General features: G+C 46.0%; 1 protein-coding gene across 1 annotated transcript in view; it reads left to right on the plus strand.

The window, feature by feature from the left end:
• Positions 1 to 4,913: 4,913 nt before the first annotated feature.
• Positions 4,914 to 22,556, plus strand: part of LOC137347253 (syndecan-3-like) — a 227,131-nt gene continuing 209,488 nt past the window's right edge. Inside the window, exon 1 of the mRNA XM_068011562.1 lies at positions 4,914 to 5,280. Within this exon, the coding sequence (XP_067867663.1) occupies positions 5,218 to 5,280 (63 nt within the window). The 5' untranslated portion in view covers positions 4,914 to 5,217. The remainder of the gene's footprint in view (positions 5,281 to 22,556) is intronic.

A 22,556-nucleotide genomic window follows, 5' to 3' on the forward strand; every position in this document is an offset into this window, starting at 1 on the left:
CGCTGTTTGCATTTGGTCGCTGCGTGGGCATGTCGAAGTTGTTTGAAGTGGCTGGCACCTTCGCAGATGCTTATTCTTCATTTTAGGTGGTATCGGGCAAGAGATTCCCACAAATTAGTGGAGATGTCACTAATTTTTTTCAGGGAGGCTTTAAGGAAATCCTTGTAGCATTTTCTCTGCCATCCTGGTAGTCTCTTGCCGTGACAGAGTTTGGAGTAGAAAGATTGTTTTGGGAGTCTTGTGTCATGTGGACGATGTGGCCCGCCCAGCGTAACTGACTAGCCACAACTAGTGTCTCAATATTAAAAAGGCAGGAACAACCTGATATGATGTTACTGAAATTACAAGAGATATAGATAAGGAAAGTGATTCAGTGCATCAAACCTGGATAAACTACCACATCTAACTGTTTCTTAAGTGATTCCATGATTTTTGCCTCCATCTTAATCAGAAGTTTGTTCTGTGTGTTGTCCTAACACCTTCTTATAGGGCTCAGTGTCACATGGTGTCCAATAATGCTCTTGTATAGTGTCTTGGGGCATTTTTACTATATCAAATATCAGTTGATTGTTGATAGTAGGGCTAAGTTGGCATCTCACATGTTTGACACCCTGTTGTCTTACAATCTTGCTTTACCTTGAAGTAGTATTCTGATTTTATCCTTTTCGACACTCTTTGGTATGTTATTCCCCTCTAATAGGCCCCCTTGCTTTCCTCCTATCTCAGTCCTCTGATGCTAAATTAGCCTTGTGGCCTTTTTTGGCATCACCTCTGTTGCGTACCTCCCTTGTATCTCAGTGTCTAAAACTCAGTGCAATACTGACGATGATCTGACGAGAGTGCTGTACAATAGAGGTATGACATTCTTCAGCACACCCTCAGCTTTGTGCTTAAATGCTCCCCTGACCTCGCATCCCATCACTGTAACCTTCTCCAGCCACCCTGATCCAAACTCTCAAGTGCACCCCTGCACCCCCCCCTTCATTTGCCCCACCAGCTGTGCAATCAATCACTAAGACCTCACGTTCTAGAATTTCCTTTCTCTCTCTCCATCTCCTTTAAGACTCTGCCTAACGCCCACCTCTTCGACTAATCTGCGAATTGGATAAATACCTGAAAAGAAAAAAAATTCAGGGTTATGTGGAAAGAGCGGGGAGTGGTGGGGGGGGGGGGGGGTTGGTCAGACTAATTGGATAGCTCTTTCAGAGAGCCAGCACAGGCATGGTGGGCTGAATGGCCTTCTCCTGCACTTAAAGATTCTATGAAGCCTCTGGTCACCCCTCCTCATCCCTTCTTTTTTGGCTGAGCATTCATTTGTGAAGTGATTTTGGGAGAGTTTTCAAAGCTTTAAAGGTAGTGTACTATATAAATGGTCCCCTATTGTTTCAGCATCTCAGTTACTTTGTTGATTGGTGCTCCACAGCGACTAGACATGTTAATTACCAAGTCTACTGGAAACCTCGATCTCTTTGATGTTCACCCTTCTCTGTTTTGACACCTGTCACAGAGTATTATGTTGTCTAGCTATTCCTTCCAGGGTTCGCTACCTCACACTTCTCCGTATTGAACAACCCACTGGTATTGGATAAACAGCCTGTCTGTTTCATAACTGCTGACAAAAAGACTAACAATTAAAATGTCTTTATGAACAAATTGCTCCACAAATCCTTTATTTTCCTGACCATTCAATGAAATAATGAGCCAAGCTTCATTGTTGACCACACACAATGGGTGGGAGAAGTTTGGAACTCTCTTACACAAATGCCAGATCAATTTTTCATTTTAAATCGGAGATTGCTAGATTTTTGTTAACCAAAGGTATTAAGGGATATGGAGTTAGGTGTCAAACTCTAATTAGATACCTGCAGGTATTTTGGAGAGTTGTGGGGCTGGAGGAGATTACAAGAATGGTGAGGGGCAAGGCCATGCGGGAATTTGAAAACGAGGATGAAAATTTTAATGTCGTGGTGACATTCTATGTAGGTGAGAGTGTATAAGTGGCAAATGGTTCCTTATGAACTAGGATAGACAGCCAGAAGATTGCAGGATTTTGAGAAGCCACATGCAGCCAGTTCAAACCCAGGGAAAGTAAATTGGAAAAACAGGCTTTTTCTTTGGGGGCTGGAAGAGGAGCGGTGGGGGGGTTGGTAGAGATAATTAACAGCCAGATAAAACTAAAAAAACAGATGAAAATCAGGAACTAAATGAATGATTTGCAAAAAATAGCGGGAATGTTGCGTTAAAAGTGAGTAGCGGCAGAGTTAGATTTGGCTGAGTGTTGATGGTGCTGGTGGTGGGGGTGAGAGTGAGGGTGAGGGTGAGGGTGGGGGTGGGGGTGAGGGTGAGGGTGAGGGTGGGGGTGAGGGTGAGGGTGGGGGTGGGGGTGAGGGTGAGGGTGGGGGTGGGGGTGAGGGTGAGGGTGGGGGTGAGGGTGGGGGTGAGGGTAGGGTGGAGTTGAACTTTCGTAGCTTGGCTGGTGGTGAGAAGAGCTCTCCCCATCAGAGCCTTCTTGCACGCCCGTAGTCTCACCCTCTCCTCACAATGCCCTCGAGGTGGCTGTGATGGGGAAGAGACGGTTGCCCACCTCCTTCTTGAATGTGTCTTTGCAAAGCAGGTGTGGAAAGAGATGCAGTGGTTTTTGTCAAGGTTCATCCCAAGCAGCTCTGTAACACAGGAGTCTGTGCTCTACGGGCTGTTCCCTGGGACGCACACCGAGATAAACATCAACTGCTGCTGGAGGACCATCAATTCGGTGAACGATCTTGGTCTGCCCGAAACTTGCTGGTCTTCCAGCGCAAAGAGTTGTCCACGACCGAATGTTGCAGACTGGCATATTCCAAGTTCCAGGACTACGTGCTGAGGGACGCACTAAAGCTTGGGGCAGCCGCAGCAAAGGCTAAATGGGGAAAGACCACTGTGTGAGGTCCCCCCACCATAGTGAACTGAGGGGCTGGAACCTGTGTAAAACCCCTTGGGCTGTATACACCCAATAAGTTTTTGTTGTGTATTGCAAATGTACATTGCATATAAAATGGAATGGAAAGAGTTGTGAGGCAACTCATGCTCTGTATCAAAGGAATCTCCTCGCTATTGTACTTTCCGAAATGCCAAATTTGAAATGTTTTGTAATGTATTTTTTTTACAAATTTTTATGAATAAAATATATTTTTGGAAAAAAAAGGAAGGGGCCGGGCTGGGAACTGGGGAATGTGGACCCACCAGTCCGAAGGCTGAAGGGAAACACTCACATTCACAGACCCTATCCTGAGGCCAAAGACAAGTGATAGAGGCTCGTGGGAGTGAAATGGAGGCGTCCTTGGAAGTCATGTTGGCCAACCCTAAAATGATTGGGGAAGTCATGTTCACCGCCCCCCCCTACCCCGCTGAAACTCCTCCCCTAACAGCAGTAACTGACTGAGCCACTGAAAGTTAGTAAAGAAAGAATGAGCATTCATATACAGGACCTTTCCTCTGTCAGGAGAATCAGTGAAGAGGGAGAATGGGTGAAAACTTACTTTTGAATTGTGGTCACTTGTATTTTAGGCAAACACGGCAGCCAACTTGTGCACAGCAAGATTCCACAAACAGCAATGTGAGTAAAGTACAGCTAATTGTTTTTTAGTGATGTTGATTGAGGGATAAATGTGTTGACCAGATCACTGGGAGATCTCCCCTGCTCTTCTTTGAAAGTGCCATGGGATCTTTTCTGCCCGGCTGAGAGAACTGACATAGGGAACATTAGCAACAGAAGAAGGCCATTCAGCTCCTTGAGCCATTCTATTAGATCACGGCTGATCTGCCTCTCAACTCCGTTTTCTGCATTTTCTCTATTTCCGTTAATACCCTTACCTAACAAAAATCTATCAATCTGAGTCTTGAAATCTCCAATTGGCCCTCAGCTTCCGCAGCCTTTTGGAGGACAGAATTCTACATTTCTCCCACCCCCTCTGTGGTCTGTATGGCCTGAATCTAACTTTAAGATGTCGCATTGATCCTAATCCCCTCACCAGAGAAAATAATTGCTCTGCAGCTACTCTACTGAACCCTTTGAACATTGTAAACACCTCAATCACTGAATCACAGAATGGTTACAGCACAGAAGGAGGCTGTAAGTGGTACAGCTAGGCCCACTCCCCTGCCTTTTCCCCGTAGATCTGAAAATGTTTTCCTTTTAGTTAATTATCCAATTCCCTTTTGAAAGCCACGATTGAATCTGCCTCCGCCGTACTCTCAGGTTCACCCCTCCATCTTCTAAACTCAGGGGAATGGAAGTTAAGTTTAAGCAACCTGCCTTCATAATTTAATCCCACAAACAGGGTCTCGCTTTTTAATGACTCATCTAAAAGATGACTAAAAATATCACAGAATACAGAACAGTCCAGCAAAGGAGGCATTCAGCCCACTGTTCCTGTGCCAGCCCTTTCAAAGAACAATCAGGCTAGTCCCACTCCCCCACTCTTTCCCCCTATCTCTGCAATTTTTTCTTCTCCAAATATTTATCCAATTCTGCTTTGAAGGCAACTATTGAATCTGTACTGAAAGGTCAGAGGGTCCAGTTATCAGTGCGTCTGCAAACAGATACGTAGTTGATTTGAGGAAGATAGTAATTCTTTTTTTAATAAAGAGTTTTGACTTGATTTTATCCAATGAGATAGCAAGCCCCTTAAAACAAAAGCAAAATACTGCGGATGCTGGAAATCTGAAATAAAGGTATTTTTAAATATTGCTTGGAAATTCTCAGCAGGGCCGCTCTGTGCGAGTGTTTGCACCCGTTGAGGACAGCAGAAAGGACTGAAACCTAATAAATGAAGGTTAATGTGTGTTGTGTGGGTAAGTGCAGAGCCTGCAGAGGGCAGCTTGGACTGTGTACAAGTTAATTCCTCACTGATCTCTCTCTCTATCCAGAGTTGGGGGCGGATCGGTACAGTTTCCCTGCACTGACAGAGAGAGGTTGTGAGCAGTCGGCGGAGGCAGAAAAACACCCCTCAAATCCAAAGTGCTGGAGGCTCCGGATCGCTGAAATTGATCAGAGCGAAAGGAGACAAGAGTGAAATTTACAGGGCCACCTACATCCTGCTCCAAGAGAGGAGGAGGAGGTGGGGGGGAAAAGGAGCTTGGACCCCCACCCACAACCTTCAGCTCGGATCCTGATCCAGACTGATCCCTGTGCATCCTCATCCCGGTCTGTGTGTGTGTGTATGTGTGTCCTTTCCCACCATGTCCAAGCTCTCTGTGCTCTTGCTGTGCCTGCTGATCCCCAGCCTGTGCGACATTGTATCGGTAAGTGTCTCAGCTGTTACATTGTTACAAATATGTTACACTGGGAGGGAGAAAATGAAATGTTAGCTGCAGTTTTTATTGGGAATGAATTTGTTTTCAAAGGGGGGGGGGCATCTTTTTGCAAACTGTTCCAGTGCCTTGCTTTCGTGATACAAGTGGCTTATTTCATGCATTTGATTTGCCTCTTATTTTAGATTTTAAATAAACCGCAGGGAGCCAGCCCAGCTCCACAGTCAGGTAGCTGCAGTCCCAGGTGTGTCGCTGGTTTTGCTGTTTTTCTTTTCCCCTGTGAGGAGCACTTTTTCAATCCAGAGATGAATCATTTTTCGAGGGGAAGAGGATTCCAGCTCCAAAAGTTACTCCCATCTCCCATCTTTTCTCTCTCAATCCCTCTTTTACTCTCTCCTGTCCCTTCTCCTCTCTCATCCCTTCTCATCACCCTCTTATCCCTTCCCCTCTCTCTCTCATCTCTTCCTCCTCCCTCCTATCCCTTCCCCTCTCGTATTCCTGCCCATCTGCCTCTCATTCTTTCTCTCTCTCATTCCTTCTTTCTCATTCCTTCTCTCACAAGCCTTCTCTCACTCATCCCTTCTCCTCCCTCTCTTGTCCCTTCTTCTCTCTCTCCCTCTCATCCTTCCCTCTCTCGTCCCCACTCTCTCATCCTCTCTTTCTCTCTGACTCTTGTCCCTCTCTCTCTCATCCCCTCTTGTTCCCTCTTTCTCTCTTGTTCCCCTCCCCACCTTCATCCCCCCTCACTCTGTCTCTCATCTCCTGTCTCACTCCTGCTTGGAATGCACTTTATTGGATGTTGGTTATCAATATTGGGATTCAGCAGGTCGCTGAATTCACGGAGCAGAAAATCAAGTGCTATTTCTTGGCAGTATGAGATTTCTGTGCTTTGGTTCGAGTGTGTGATTTTCTTTATTTGGGAACAGTTAACCCCTGATCTGCCATGAATGATTTGAAGGTATGCAGGCTTGCTAAGGATTTTCTTACTGTAGTGGCCCTGGGGATTGTCTCTCAATGGGTTTATATCATGCTGATTGGTGTAGAGTGTATTAAGAAATCATGCGTTTGTGTTGGGCTAGGGAGAAAATGATGAAAACTCGTTTAGTATGAACGACATTGGTAACATTTGGGTAGCAGTCACGACTCAGTGGGTAGCACACTTACTATAAAGTCAGAAGGTTATGTGTTCAAGTCCTACTCCAGAGACTTGTGCATGCAACCTAGGCTGACACTCCAGTGTAGTACTACGGGAAGTGCAGCATTGTCAGAGGTGCTGCCTTTTGGATGAGATGTTAAACAGAAGCCTCATCTGCCCGCTCAGGTGGATGTAAAAGATGCCACAGCACTATTTCGGAATTATCCTGGTTTCCTGGCCAATATTTAGTCCTGAATCAACATTGCTAAGACAGATGATCTTGTCATCTCAGTGCTGTGGGAGCTAGCTGTGTGCAAATTGGCTGTTGCGTTTCCCCAAGTTACAACAGTGATGATACTTCTAAAAGTATTTCCTTGAATATAAAGCACTTTGGGATATTCTGAGGTCATACAACAGCACAATAGAAATCAAAATTCTTTCTTGACTGAAAGATGAGGAAAGTAGAACTCCCCGCACTCCAAAATTAATAAAAGTCTGATAAAGTCATGGACAACTGAAGGGCAAAGCAGAGCATTGGGCTACTGAAACGGGCGCTGATTCCTGCAGGCTGGAATTATTGTTGAATCTGCATTTGATTGGAAATCAAGACATCTGGGTCTAAATGCAGAGTCTGTTCAGTGTAAAAAACACAGTTGAATGTTAAGTAAGTTTTCTTAATTAAAATCCAACAAAGTCCCAGTTGAGAGACTGATGTCATTCTTCTTGGGGCTGCCATTGATGACTGACTGGATCTGTGTGTACAAATAGATTCCTAGACTGCTATATATATATATTTGGATGTGAGTATTTGAAGAGCTAAATGTTGTTCGCTGAATGTACCATTCTGACTGGCTCCCTGTGGGTATAATATACAGATGTTTAATTCAGGCACATAATTCAAGCCTCTATTGCACCACCAGATGATTCATGTCTGAGGAAGTACAGGCACAATTGAACTGGCACCGATCCAAAGTTACTGTACTCTGGTTGACCTCAATAACCCATGGTTTATGAGCCTGTGTGGGCTAGGTTATGTGAGCAAGTGCCTATATTTTAGTCCCACCTGTAGACTATAAAAGAGATCAAAATCTGTTTATTACATCTGCAGCCACCCACCTGAGGCAAAAGTGTGTAACACGTAATAAATCCCTCACCCACTAAACTGTTTCAAAGCCATTGGAAGGAGGTATATTCCCACGCTTCTTAACTCCCCACATCTGTATTGGCCTCTTCCATCATGTTTGAAGTGTGGGTAAACGGATGGTGGGCCCCACTAGACTGACCTGGGGCAGGGACCCACTTTAAGACTCCTCATGGTTCGCGCTGGCACTTACTATACACAAAGTTTCTCTCTCCTCTGGCTATTTATTGCTAAACTTGTAACACTGATCCTGCAGATGCACTGTGCAGCGGCACAGAATCAGCACCTTCTGCAAGTGGTCACTGCAGATGCAAAACAAGTAAAAACTGCCTGAAACTAGAGATCACAAACAAATCTGGCACCAGAGAGTAACTTGAAGGTTGTAATCTAATATCAGTTGTGTACTTCAGTGTGGTCACTCCCAGCCTTTGCATGATATTTTAATTTTAAACCTATTATATAAAGGAAGAAATATGTGTCTAGATGGTAATGTGATTTGGAAGTGAATATTCTGTCCATGATTTAGCAATTGTTACTATTCTGTTTTTGGAAGGTTCTTTTTTGATATATTAAAATTGTAACTCTCCTTGCCCGTTCTCTTTAATTTTCTCTCTCCCTTTCCTAAAGCCCCTGATTGATGCTGAACAGGTACTTGTGTTCCCTGCAGCACTGCTCCCTCGTGATCTTGACAAAGTGAGAGGGGGATGGATTGTTTTGTGCAGCAACAGTGTATCGATGCTCTTCTTTGATGCATTTATACTGTTGCTACATGCAGTGACCAAAGCAGCTATTCCCTCCTCCCCGGCTATTTGACCATGAAAGACATCCCAGCCTAGCTTGGTCCGGCCCTCGCTATGTATCCACATATGAATATGTTTTAGCAAAAGGGTCTTTGGATAATAATCAAGAGCAGGAATCCTGCCTAACTTTCCACTAGCAGGTAAGTGACACTGTGGTCTACTGTAAAAGTCCTTACAGCCATATTGGCTGAGATCAGCTAAGTTATCACAGGCAAGGGATTGATCCTGGGATCCACTGGCCTTTATGGCTCGGTTATTGCAGCCTTACCCCAGCAAGTCATCAGGGCTTTTGCATGTAAAAAGTGCCAGCCTTGGTTCAGTTGATAACACTCTCACCACTGAGTTAGAAAGTTGTGGGTTCAAGTCCCACTCCAGATGTGAGCACATAATTCAGGCCGACAGTCCATTGCAGTGCTGCACTGTCGGAGGTGCTGTCTTTAAAGATGAAGCCTTAAACCGAGACCTTCTCCCTTCTCGGGCTGATGTTTAAGATCCCACAGTGCTATTTCAAAGAAGAGCAGGGGAGTTCTCCCTGGTGGAAAAGCAAAATATTGCGGGTGCTAGAAATCGAAATTAAAAACAGAAAGTGCTGGAAATACTCAGCAGGTCTGGCAGCATCTGTGGAGAGAGAAACAGTGTTAACGTTTCAGGTCTGTGACCTTTCATCAGAACAGTTGTGAGGAAAGGTCACAGACCTGAAACATTAACTCTGTATTTCACTCTCCACAGACCTGCTGAGTATTTCCAAAACTTTCTTTTTTTGCTCTCCCTGGTGTCCTGGCCAATAGTTATGTCAAACAGCATCATTAGAAACAGATTATCTGTTCAATATTTCATTTCTGTTTTGCGAATCTCACTGTGTGTAAAGTGGCTGCTGTGTTTCTTAAATTACAACAAATTACACTTAAAATGACATAAAATTACACTTTTTAGAAGTACTTCATTGACTATAAAGTGCTGTGAGATGTCCTAATGTGAAAGACCCTATATAAATGCAAGTTTTCCTTGGCGAAAGTCAGAGTGAGTAGTTTAATTGAATTCATGTTTGATAGAATTTGTACCAAATAAGCAAGTTGTAAAATCTGCAAATTTAGTAACATTGTGTTGATAATTGAAAATGTGTAGATTAATGTAAGCAGATGGGCTCACAGCCGACTCACTGTGCAGACTGACTTGAAAGGTGTGACAATCCGTACAAATTAAAAATGAGGACAAGCCGAATAGTTCTTCTGCGAGAACTGTTCCAGTCCATTAACAATCTGAGGTTTCATTTGATTTACGCTGTCATTTGTGTTTAATTGGAATATCTGTAAATGCCTAGGGGGAGGGGGAAAATCAATCTAAACCTTTCTGGGATTAAATTAGCAGAAACTGTGATTCTTATTAAGGTTTCAGCTATGCAAACGCACGCCTGTACTAGACATGTTATCTCGCTCAATAGTGGATTGGACAAATCCACCATTTGCCCAGTAGACTTTCATCAGTCAATCATTCGTAAACTGGGGTCGGGATTGACTTTTTTTTTTGCTTTGAAGTGTTTACAGCGACAGCGATATGCATTTAAACTCTTGCATCCAAAATTCTGCTGCCTGTATCCTAACTCACACTGCGTCCCACTTGCCCATCACCCCACTGTGCTACTGACCTACACTGGCTCTGGGTCCAAAAAGGCCTTTATTTTAAAATTCTCAGCTTTGTGTTCAGATTTCTCCATGAACTCGACCCTTCCCAATCTCTGCAACCTCTTCCAATCCTACAACCCTTGGAGATCTCTGCCTTCCTCTTGAGAATCCCCGATATTAATCACCCGACCATTGGCGGCCGTGCTTTCAGTTGTCTGGGCTTGAAGCTCTGTAATTCCCTTCCTAACTCTCTCTGCCTCTCTACTCTGCTCTCATTTTAAGATACTCCTTAAAATTTGCCTCTCTAACTATGTTTTTGGTCACCTGTTCTCATATCTCTTCATGTGGCTCAGTGTTGAATTTTGTTTGATAATTACTCTTATGCAGCGCTTTGGGCTGTTTTATAAAGGTGCTATGTAAATGCAAGTCGTTATGAAGAGCCTTTTAATGGAAAAAAGAATATAGCAAAATGCTTCACAGAGCAAGGAATGAAAGGACACTGAGTTAGGAGAGGTGATGGGAGACTCAGGCAATGAGATAGCCTTTCAGAAGGTTTTTATAAGGGAGTGAGAGATGATGGGGGTTTATGGCGCGAGTTCCTGAAGGTGTAGCCAAGGCTGTCCCCCCAATGGCAAAAGAGGGAGACAGTGGGAATGCAGGCAGGGCTCGTATCAAGGGGATGGTAGAGAATGAAAGACTGGAGCAGGTTGCTGAGGTAAAGGAAGAAACAGAGTACTTTCATTTTTATAGCACTTTTCATGGCCTTACGATGTCCCAATACACTTTGCAGCTAATAAAGCACTTTGAGTGTAGACACTATTATAATCTGAGAAACACAGCAGTCAATGTGCACACAGCAAGGTCCTACAATCAAAAATAACATAAATGACAAGATAATCTGTTTTTAGTGATGTTTGTTGAGAGATAGATATTGACCAGGACACTGGGGAGAACTCATGAATAGTCATAGAGTCATACAGGACTGAAACAGGCCCTTCGGCCCACCGAGTCTGTGCCGACCATCAACCACCCATTTATACTACATATTCTTTTTCTTTTCTTTTGGGCCTCCTTATCTCGAGAGACAATGGATATGCGCCTGGAGGTGGTCAGTGGTTTGTGAAGCAGCGCCTGGAGTGGCTATAAAGGCCAATTCTGGAGTGACAGGCTCTTCCACAGGTGCTGCAGAGAAATTTGTTTGTTGGGGCTGTTGCACAGTTGGCTCTCCCCTTGCGCCTCTGTCTTTTTTCCTGCCAACTACTAAGTCTCTTCGACTCGCCACAATTTAGCCCTGTCTTTATGGCTGCCCGCCAGCTCTGGCGAATGCTGGCAACTGACTCCCATATAATCCTACATTAATCCCATATTCCCTGGTAGGGTTGGGGGTTGCTTAAGGTAGGATTGGGAAGCCTACCAGTAGTACTTCAGCTGGAATTGTGTAAATAAGAGGACTGGACAACAAAGTCCCTCCGTGGCCTTGCCCCTGTTCCCCCCTCCTCCCTATCTCTGTAACTTCTTCCAGTCCTCTGAGATCTCTGTGCTCCTCCAATTCTGCCCTCTTGTGCATCCCCAATTTCCTTCCCTCCACCACTGGTGGCTGTGCCTGTAGCAGTCAAGGCCCCAAGTTCTAGAATTCCCTTTTAAATCTTGCCACCTCTCTATCTCTCTCCTCCTTTAAGACAGTCCTTAAAACCTACCTCTTTGACCAAGCTTTTGGTCACCTGTCCTAATATCTTCTTATGTAGCTCAGTGTCAAATATTTGTTTGATTATGCTCCTGTGCATTTTTACTATGTTAAAGTTGCTATATAAATACAAGTTGTTGTTATGAAGCTCCCTCCCAGCCATTTAATAGTAGACTGATGCTCACTGGAGTCACTTGAGGAAGGAGCTGGTACCTATGGAACTGTAACTCAGACATGAACACAGAGGAAAGAAAACTGGTGGGGGAATGCAGCTTAGTGCATTGGGACCAATACTGATTTCACATTCATATTGTACCTCATTGTGTGAAGTGCTTTGAGCTGGCTTGATGCAACGAATTACATTTCAGTGGATCGACCATTATATGCCCAGCAACAATTCTGCACCAACAACATCCCAGAAATGATCCTGAGGAGAACGACTGATTGATTCATCTGGTGGTGTTGGTTCAGGAAGGAATTGCTCTGGGAAATTCTTCCCCAATTTCCTCAGGCAGTCAAGCCCCAAGAATACTGGTATCCATAATACCTCACACCTAACTCACACAGCCGGGCTCCCTCTGTTCCCCTTGCCCAGTATCTTCCTCCGTCAGGCTCCTGCTGAACTTAATCTTAAAGCACTGCAGCCTCTCAATATTTGCAGCAATATGTATTATACACATGTACTATACTACGTTAACTCATTAATCTTATTTAGCATGCATTTACATCATGATAAAACTGGCTTTTTTAATTCATTCTTGCGATATGGGTGTTTCTGGCAAGGTCAGCATTATACTGCACCCTTGTACTGAGGGGCTTGCTAGGTCACTTCAGAGGGCAGGCAAAAGTTAAACATGCTGGTGTTGGGTTGGAGTCTTTTGTAAGTGAAACCGGCTAAGCATGGCATGTTTCCTTTCCAAGAGCACAATCTTGAACCAGTTGGAGTTTTACAAATCAGACAGCTTCATGACCACTGATGGCAAGCTTTTACTTCCAGATTTAAAATAAACTAAACTCAAATTCTTAAAACTTTTCCCCACTTCCTCCTTCCCTCTCTCATCCTACTTCCTCCTTCCCTCTCTCTCATCCTACTTCCTCCTTCCCTCTCTCTCATCCTACTTTCTCCTTCCCTCTCTCTTCCCTATTTCCTCCTTTCCACTCTCTCCCCTACTTCCTCCTTCCCTCTCTCTCTCATCCTACTTCCTCCTTCCCTCTCTCTTCCCCACTTCCTCCTTCCCTCTCTCTTCCCTACTTCCCACTTCCTCCTTCCCTCTCTCCCTCACTTTCTCCTTCCCTCTCTCTCTCATCGTACGTCCTCCTTCCCTCTTTCTTCCCCACTTCCTCCTTCCCTCTCTCTCATCCTACTTCCTCCTTCCATCTCTCTTCCCTACTTCCTCCATCCCTCTCTCTCCCCTACTTCCTCCTTCCCTCTTCCCTATTTCCTCCTTCCCCCTCTCCTCCCTCTTTCCTCCTTCCCTCTCTCTTCCCCACTTCCTCCTTCCCTCTCTCTCCCTCACTACCTCCTTCCCTCTCTCTCATCTTACTTCCTCCTTCCCTCTCTCTCCTACTTCCTCCTTCCCTCTCTCTGCCCCATTTCCTCCTTCCCTCCCTCTTCCCCACTTCCTCCTTCCCTCTCTCTTCCTCACTTCCTCCTTCCCTCTCTCATCTTACTTCCTCCTTCCCTCTCTCTTCCCCACTTCCTCCTTCCCTCTCTCTTCCCCACTTCCTCCTTCCCTCTCTCTTCCTCACTTCCTCCTTCCCTCTCTCATCTTACTTCCTCCTTCCCTCTCTCTTCCCCACTTCCTCCTTCCCTCTCTCTCTCATCCTATTTCCTCCTTCCCTCTCTCTCATCCTACTTCCTCCTTCCCTCTCTCCTCCCTACTTCCTCCTTCCCTCTCTCTCCCCTACTTCCTCCTTCCCTCTCTTCCCTATTTCCTCCTTCCCTCTCTCCTCTCTACTTCCTCCATCTCTCTCCCCCACTTCCTCCTTGCCGCTCTCTCTCTCTCATCCTGCCTCCTCACCTCTCTCATCCTACTTCCTCCTTCCTTCTCTCCCCTACTTCCTCCCCTCTCTCTTCCCCACTTCCTCCTTCCCTCTCTGTTCCCCACTTCCTCCTTCCCTCTCCCTCCCTCACTTCCTCCTTCCCTTTATCTCTCATCTTACTTCCTCCTTCCCTCTCTCCTACTTCCTCCTTCCCTCTCTCTTCCCTACTTCCTCCTTCCCTCTCTCTTCCCCGCTTCCTCCTTCCCTCTCTCCCCTACTTCCTCCTCTCTCTCTTCCCCACTTCCTCCTTCCCTCTCCCTCCCTCACTTCCTCCTTCCCTTTATCTCTCATCTTACTTCCTCCTTCCCTCTCTCCTACTTCCTCCTTCCCTCTCTCTTCCCTACTTCCTCCTTCCCTCTCTGTTCCCCACTTCCTCCTTCCCTCTCCCTCCCTCACTTCCTCCTTCCCTTTATCTCTCATCTTACTTCCTCCTTCCCTCTCTCCTACTTCCTCCTTCCCTCTCTCTTCCCTACTTCCTCCTTCCCTCTCTCTTCCCCGCTTCCTCCTTCCCTCTCTCCTCCCTACTTCCTCCTTCCCTCTCTCCCCTACTTCCTCCTTCCCTCTCTCTTCCCTATTTCCTCCTTCCCTCTCTCCTCTCTACTTCCTCCATCTCTCTCCCCCACTTCCTCCTTGCCGCTCTCTCTCTCTCATCCTGCCTCCTCACCTCTCTCATCCTACTTCCTCCTTCCTTCTCTCCCCTACTTCCTCCCCTCTCTCTTCCCCACTTCCTCCTTCCCTCTCTCTTCCCCACTTCCTCCTTCCCTCTCCCTCCCTCACTTCCTCCTTCCCTTTATCTCTCATCTTACTTCCTCCTTCCCTCTCTCCTACTTCCTCCTTCCCTCTCTCTTCCCTACTTCCTCCTTCCCTCTCTCTTCCCCGCTTCCTCCTTCCCTCTCTCCCCTACTTCCTCCTCTCTCTCTTCCCCACTTCCTCCTCCCCTCTCTCTCTCATCCTACTTCTTCCTTCCCTCTCTCTCTCATCCTACTTCCTCCTTCCCTCTCTCTTCCCCAATTCCTCCTTCCCTCTCTCATCCTATTTCCTTCCCTCTCTCTCTCATCCTACTTCCTCCTTCCCTTTCTTTTCCCCAACTCCTTCCCTCTCTCATCCTACTTCCTGCTTCCCTTCTCTTCCCTACTTCCTCCTTCCCACTTCCTCCTTCCCTCTCTCTCCCTCACTTCCTCCTTCCCTCTCTCTCTCATCCTACCTCCTCCTTCCCTCTCTCTTCCCCACGTCCTCCTTCCCTCTCTCACTCATCCTACTTCCTCCTTCCCTCTCTCTTCCCCACTTCCTCCTTCCCTCTGTCTCTCATCCTACTTCCTCCTTCCCTCTCTCTGCCCCACTTCCTCCTTCCCTCCCTACCTCCTACTTCCACATTTCCCCTCTCTCTCTGTCTACTTCCTCCCTCTCTCTCTTCCTTTGCCCTTTGATATTCACTGTTGTGCCATCCCACAATCAGAAATATTTCACAGCCTGACCAACAGCAAGCTCTTTTATCTTTAGAAAATTATTTTTGCTGGGTCCGTATGTAAATTCCAGCTTTTTCTGTGAATTAGTTGCTGATTGAAAATAGATTTGATCTATATACTGAGCTTTGCGTCGAAGAGAAGCCTGATTGACGATGCAGGTTTGTTAAGTACACTGTTTGAAGGGTTTGATTGTATCCACAGGATGTTGATGTAAATTGTGACATAATTTGCAGACTGGTTCATGGAGAAAATTAGCCTTAATTCCAATAGCTTGAACAATCTGGCTCTTGACCTGTTGACTCTACATATAATATAACATTCAGAGTCTTAAACCTCTGGCCATTGGGCCTCAGAATAGGCTGTTTGAGGAGCAGCAGTGCTTCTGAATTGTCTGCGTACAAATATTAGTTAGTCCGAACCCGGTCACTGGCTGCATTTTCTTGGTATCTGAATCCCCCTTCTGTTTCATGGATCATGTGCAGCTAAATTGGACGTTTTGTTTCACTCTTGCCAATTCTGCTGGGAACAAAAACGAATTATGCACAGAAGCAGGAGGTAGAGAGAGAGAGAAAGAGTGCGTATACCTGCAAAGGCTGATCTCTGTCTAAACATGGGATGCCTGTATACTTCTGCACTTATCTCTGGTTCATTGTGCACACAGCCAGACGTGCTGCCACAGTATGGCAGTCACTGCAGAATCTCCTACTTTCTCCCCATATTCTAAGGCATAATCCTCAGTTTATCCTTTTACATGGAATCAGGCCATTTGGCCCAACTGGTCATTGCTTGTGTTTATACTCCACACAAGCCTCCTCCAACTCTAAGTTCCTGCTCCCCACCCTCTATTCTGTTCTCCCTCATGTATACAACCAAATCAATGCCAACTGATTCAGTCGCTCCATGTGATAGTGAATTCCTAATTCAGACCATGCTCCATGTAAAGAAATCCCTCCAAAGTTCTTCCTTGGTCTTAAATCTATTGGCTGTTGTTCTGGACTCGCCCACAAGTGGAAACTGTTTCTTCACATCCACCTTATTGAACCACTGCACAATTGCTGAGTGAAAACCCTGCTGGGAGTTTAACCCATGACCTTTTGGCCCCGAGTCCAGCATCAAATCAAACAATTTGCAGGAGCACATGTGGGTAGCAGATTGTTCCCACGTGTATCAGATACCTGGCCGGGGATTGGGGGATGGGTGGTGGTGTGGTCTGTGGGAAGGTCAGCACTGAGTTATAGTCAATGACTGCAATGTAAGGTTGAGGCTTGAAATTTCAAAATTCAATAATGTACTCTCAGATACATTCTCTAATTTGGCCTAGTAATACTATCTGTAGCTCAAAGTTCATTCATTCCTTTTGCTGCTCTGCTGACTTCCACATTAGAGAATCATTGCTACACCATTTTGAAACAAAGAGAAGGTTGAGAGGAGATTTGATAGAGGTGTTCAAAATCACGAGGGGTCTGGACAGGGTAGATGGAGAAAGTGTTTCCATTGGCGGAAGGGTCGAGAACCAGAGGACACCGATTTAAGGCGATTGGCAAATGAAGTAACAGCGACATGAGTAAAGTCTTTTTTCCGCAGCAAGTGGTTAGAATCTGGAATGCTGTGCCTGAGAGTGTGGCGGGGGCAGATTTAATCGAGGATTTGGAAAGGGAATTGAATAATGATCTGAAGAGAAAAAATTTGCAGGGCTTCAGGGAAAAGGCAGGAGAGTGGGGCTAACTAAGTTGCTCTTTCAGAGAGCTGGCACAGACGTGATGGGCTGAATGGCCTCCTTTTGTGCTGTAACCATTCTATGATTTTATGACGGATTTCAGCCCATTCTGTGGATGTTGAAGTTTCATCGCTGTTTACAACTTTAGACTTATTGACTTAAGATGGAATTTAGTCCAGCACTGTGTTGAGATTCTCTATTTTTCCAGGTTTGTCTAAACCATTTTGGGGAGACGGGACACAGGGGTTTTGGGGGAGGGGATGAAATCTTGTTGCATTATATTGCCTGAAATTAGGTTTGTATCAACTGAAGTGTTATCTCCTGTTGGGGTATGTGATGGGCTGGGGAGGCTATATATTCACAATATGCTGCGTAGCTGACATTTGAGTGCAGGACTGGTTATGTCAGGGTTTCAGGAACTGGCATTTGTCTCACTTTTTACTCAAAAGAAAATCAATTTCTTTCCCCTCTTTTCTCTCCTTCCCACTTTTCTGGGCTGTGCCTGAAGGCTGGTAGAGGCAGGAACCCTCACAACATTTAAGAAGTATTTAGATGAGCACTTGAAATGCCATAGCATACAAGGCTACGGGCCAAGTGCAGGAAAATGGGATTAGAATAGATAGGCTTGATAGCTGGCATTGACATAGTGGGCCGAAGGGCCTGTTTCTGTGCTATATAACTCTATGACTCCATAGGGTTTCCAACCATTCTAGAATATCCAGTAATTTAAGATTAATCTCTTGGAGATTGCTGCAGGAAAAACCTGGGAGAAAGATCATAGGAGGTATTAAAAAAAATTTTCATTTCCTTCAGTTTCATTTATTAGTTTATAAAAATATTGGAGATTGGGTGCGAAAACTGTTTGACCGTCAAGAAGCATTCAATTGGGTTTACAAAGAACCTGTTTGCTTTTCAGTTGGCTAAAGCAAGGCAGGGTGCTGCGATGATGGACATGTCAGGCAACCAGTGCCATTAATGTGGGGGGGAGGGCTGCTGCGATGATGGACATGTCTGGCAACCAATGGCATGAGCGTGGGGGGGGAGGTGGCACTGTGATGATGGACATGCCAGGTGACCAGTGGCAGGAGTGTAAGGGAGGGGCGCTACAGTGATGGACATGTCAGGCAACCAATAGCAGGCGTGTGGAGGGAGGGAGCAATGTAATGATGGACATGTCAGGTGACCCATGGCAGGCGTGTGGGGGACAGGGCGTTGGAGACAGGAGGCCATGTGATGAAACCTTCAGGAATATGTCCAATCAGTGTTGGCAACCCTACTACCACGGACACCAGTCTCCACTCAGTACCACATACGTGGCCATCTTTCATGTGTGAGCTTCCCCAGCTGGGATCATGCAAATCAGAACAGACTAGAAATGGAATTCAAGATCTTCTGTCCTTGTCTGACATTATTCCACAAGAGTTACACAAATAATTAGTCTCTCTAAATGGCACCCAGTCCTTGTGTGATGTAGTCACCATTTCATCTTTTAAGCTCACATCCATACATAATCCATCCATTTGGTGACATATGATGTACACACTGAAATCTGAACTACATCGGTGCAAGAAGTAACCCATATATTCTCCTGTGAGTGCCTATTCCTCCTGCCACCACCTTCCCCCATGCCCCCCACACGGTCCTACCCCCTTGTAATCCCAAGGGGAGCAGAAAATGGCTTCATGACTGCACAATTTCTGCTTTGTCTCTACAAGTACTTACACTTGCAAAAATAATGGGACTCTTCAAAAAGACTTTAACACTCACCGTTGACCCTTTTCCACTCATCCCAGGATAACAATTATTTAGATGGCTGCTCCGAGTGCTTTGGCTGTGCCTCGTTCACCCACATGCATAGTAATTACTGTCATATAGTTGCAATAAATGTCCAGGGAAACTTTGTGTTCCGTTTAATCTGCATCCTGCTTGAAAATTCATTTGAAGACACTGCAGAAATCAGCCTGTCGTGAGCTAAGGATTAATCTTCATTCACAGATTGATGAAATTTTCCCACCAGTTTATTGTGTGCTTGGGTTTACCAACCCTCCAGGTTTAGCCTGGAGTCTCCAGGAATTGACGATTAACCCCCAGGAGAAAGGTCATAGGAGCAATAAAAAAACATTTCTATTGAACATTTATTAGTTATCAAAATATTGGAGACTGTTTGGATGATGCCTGACTCTCAGTCAATCAGGTAGTGGAGAGCCTGTTGCCTTTCAATTGGGAAGGTGTTGTGTTGTGATGATGGGTAGGTTGGGAGACCAATGGTAGGTGCCTCGTGCGTGTGATGAAACCTCCAGGAAGAGGTCCAACCAGAGTTGGCAGCCCTATTGCTGGTTTTCTGTCTGTCATCAATATCTTGTCATCTGGGGTTCCTGCTTCTGAATCACTATCCTGCATCTGGTCAAGTTCGTGTTTGCGCACATTGGGCGAGAATAGGGCCAGGTTTGGCTGCGATGTTCCCCTCCCGTCATCCCACAGTGTAATAACCTGCCACTCAACATTAAGTCTCACCCTAACAAGTTTCGAGCCTTGTTTGTGCGTCTGCTACAAGCGACTGAGAAATCAAGACCCAACCTACGGAGTTTCTGCTTGCCCCACTTAGATGGCACACTTTTACTCTGACAGACATGTCACACTTCCCCAAGTCCAACGTGCTTTGGGGTGGCCGGTGTTGGCAGATGAATAAGGGTATCAAGGAATGTGGAGCAAAAGCTGGTAAAGGGAGTTGAGGTGCAGATCAGCCATGATCGAATTGAATGCCGGGGCAGACCCAAGGGGCTGAATGGCCTCCTCTGATTCCTGATGTTATCATGCATGTGCAGTATTGCATACTTTCCTCCAATCACCCAGCCAAATATCTCCCTCCTGATCCTTATTGGGACATGGTTCCATAGGCTCCAGCAGCACCTTGGTACTTTGTCCAAGTGACCATTGTGGTGGCTTATTGAACTGTGGAGGGCACCACAGCCAAGACTGGTCATGTTCTCGCCTGCTGTGCTCACACAGAAACTTTCCAGCTCAAGTTCTGGTCAGTGGTCAAGAAATGGGAACGTTAGATGGTGTTTTCCCTAACACGGTACTCGGATACCAGCCCCAAATGTATGACCCATTCTCACTGAAATTGGCTAGTTCAGGAGGATGTTTTGGAGAGGCTCACTTACGTTTGTCTCTGTTCCCTCAAAGACATACCGTACTGTCAATATTGAGACATTTTCTTTCTCTTCTCCCCCTAGATTTTGCAGTAAGCCCCATTAGTTGAGTAATGAGGAACATGCACCGCTTTTAGCTTTTCAGAGAGTGGGACCACATCTGTAACTGATTGAAAATTAGTTTGTTTCTGGTGTGAATGCAATCTGTTATCTCGCATCTGTCGTCAGTCCATGGGAGATAACTGCAGCTTTATCTTTGGTTTAGCAGCACACTGACCATATAACACAAATATTGACACTACCCATGGGCTCGAACTGTTGACCCATGAGGGTTACAGACCTGATGTGCAATGACATTGCCTTCCCGCTCCCTTTCAGCTGAAAGCTTTTGAGGTTTTCCCTGTGCATTAAGTATGAGCTCTATGTGCTTTTATACCTGCACTATCACTGCATTGTCGTTCAGGGATCTTCAATGTGCATCTCCAGTTTTTACACCTGGACTGGGTCCACCCCTGTACCTGCGTGTGTGCACCTCACTCTTCTATAGAAATCCGTAGAGTGTAAAATAGGTTGGGCTGATTCCTCGAGCCTACATAACTGAAACCTATTGCGTCACTCTAGAATTGGCCTTTATAGCCACTCCAGGTGCTGCTTCACAAACCACTGACCACCTCTAGGCGCTTACCCATTGTCTCTCGAGACAAGGAGGCCAAAGAAGAAGAAGAAGGTTGTGCCAATAGCAGAACTGTAGACCCGCAGTTTTGTAGCCTTGGCTGGTTGAGAGTGCATCTGATGGAGGGAACCTTTACCAGCACAGGTTCAATGGGCTGACTGCAGTTTCCTGTGGTGTATCATTCTATGATTCTATCTGCACTCAGCCATGCTCCTACATTGTAGAAGCACCAAATATTTCACTTTAGATTTGAACTTGAATTGGAAAACTTTGTAGGTCTGTGAGGAAAGAGTAAAGGGACTAATTGGATAGCTCTTTCAAAGAGCTGGCACAACCACGATGGGCGGAATGGCCTTTGCGCTATATCGTTCTATTAATTGTTTTCTACTATTATGAACATTGTTCCCCTGTTTTGACTCGGGTTTTCTGATGTAACTAATAGGGTCGCTGTCTTAATGATCAGAGAGACCAGTTGATGGGCGATGATTTTAAGATCTACTTTCTGAAAAAGTGACGCCTCTCTAACGTGCCCCAAGCAGTGTAATGTAGAAATAAAAGCAGAAAAACTTTCAACTGGTCAGGCAGCTTCTGTGGAGAAAGAGAGAAACAGGGTTAACGTTTCAGGTCGGTAGCCTGTCATCAGAATTGGAAGAAGATAGAGATTTAATTGTTTTTAGGCTGCGTTTGCTGACAAGGCAACCATTAGGTGGCGCAGTACTGACACCTGTGCAAATGCAGCCTCACCCACTGAAACGTCACTGTCTGCAATGTCTCAGGCAGCTGCCAGTAATAAAGATGGCGCTGCTCAATTTATCACAAAATATTGAACCTAAACACCCTCAATGGCTGCAATTGCCTCCTCCATCCCACCCCCAACAGTACCCCACTCCCTCCTGCCATCTCCGCTTCTCTTTGCCACTCCTTCATGTGCCCAACTGCTCGCCACTCAGTCCCATGCCACTTGCTCCCGCCTTCGCCACGTCCCCCTCTCGGCCGCGCTCTCCCCACCTTGCCGTTTCGGCTGCTCCCTCCCCCTCCACCCCCGGCCGCTCGGTCCAGGCCTCGCCACTTCCCCCTCTCGGCTGCTCATTCCCCACCTTGCTGCTTCAGCTGCTCGCTCCACCCCCCCCCCCCCCCCCCCAAGCTGGCCGCTGCTCCAGGCCTCATCGCCTCTGCCCTCTCGGCCACTCGCTCCCGCGGCGCCCATCACCCCTCGTTTCCTCGCTCCCTGCCTTGCCGCTTCGGCAGTTAATTCCCCGCCCCCACCCCCACCGCTTCTTTGGGTGGCGCGGCAGGGAGCGATTGGCTGAGGGGAAAGTGGGAAATTGAAAGCAGCGATTGAAGCGGGGATGGCGGGAGGGAGCAGGGTACTGTTCGGGGGAATGGAGGTGGCGATCGCAGCTATTGAGGGGTGAGGACATCATTGCATGGTGACGTCAGTGCGCGTATGCATGCATTCATACTGGCAAGCTGGCAAATGGTCGCACGCACTGATGATATCCGCGATGGTTCTGCGCATGCTCTGTGTTGTCAGGAGTCACTGTTGTTTTTAATCAGATACAAAAGCAGGAAACATGGCGGGGGAGTGAAAGAACAAGCGGCAGAAGACTGTGATAGGGTGGTGTAGTTAAATGATAAAAGGGACGATAGTTCAAGGCAAAAGGAGGTGATAATGGAACAAGAAAGCAACAAAAGATAGTTCCAGAGGAGGTGTAAGTGGTTACAGTGTAACATAGTTTAATTTATCCAACATATTTCTTTCCGTTTTATTTAAAGTTTTACTCTTTGAACTGGTCTGTATTACTGAGAGCATTTTAAACAGAACATACTGTGT

The sequence above is a fragment of the Heterodontus francisci genome, chromosome 31 (genome assembly GCF_036365525.1).
Source record: "Heterodontus francisci isolate sHetFra1 chromosome 31, sHetFra1.hap1, whole genome shotgun sequence".
Taxonomy (NCBI): Eukaryota; Metazoa; Chordata; class Chondrichthyes; order Heterodontiformes; family Heterodontidae; genus Heterodontus; species Heterodontus francisci.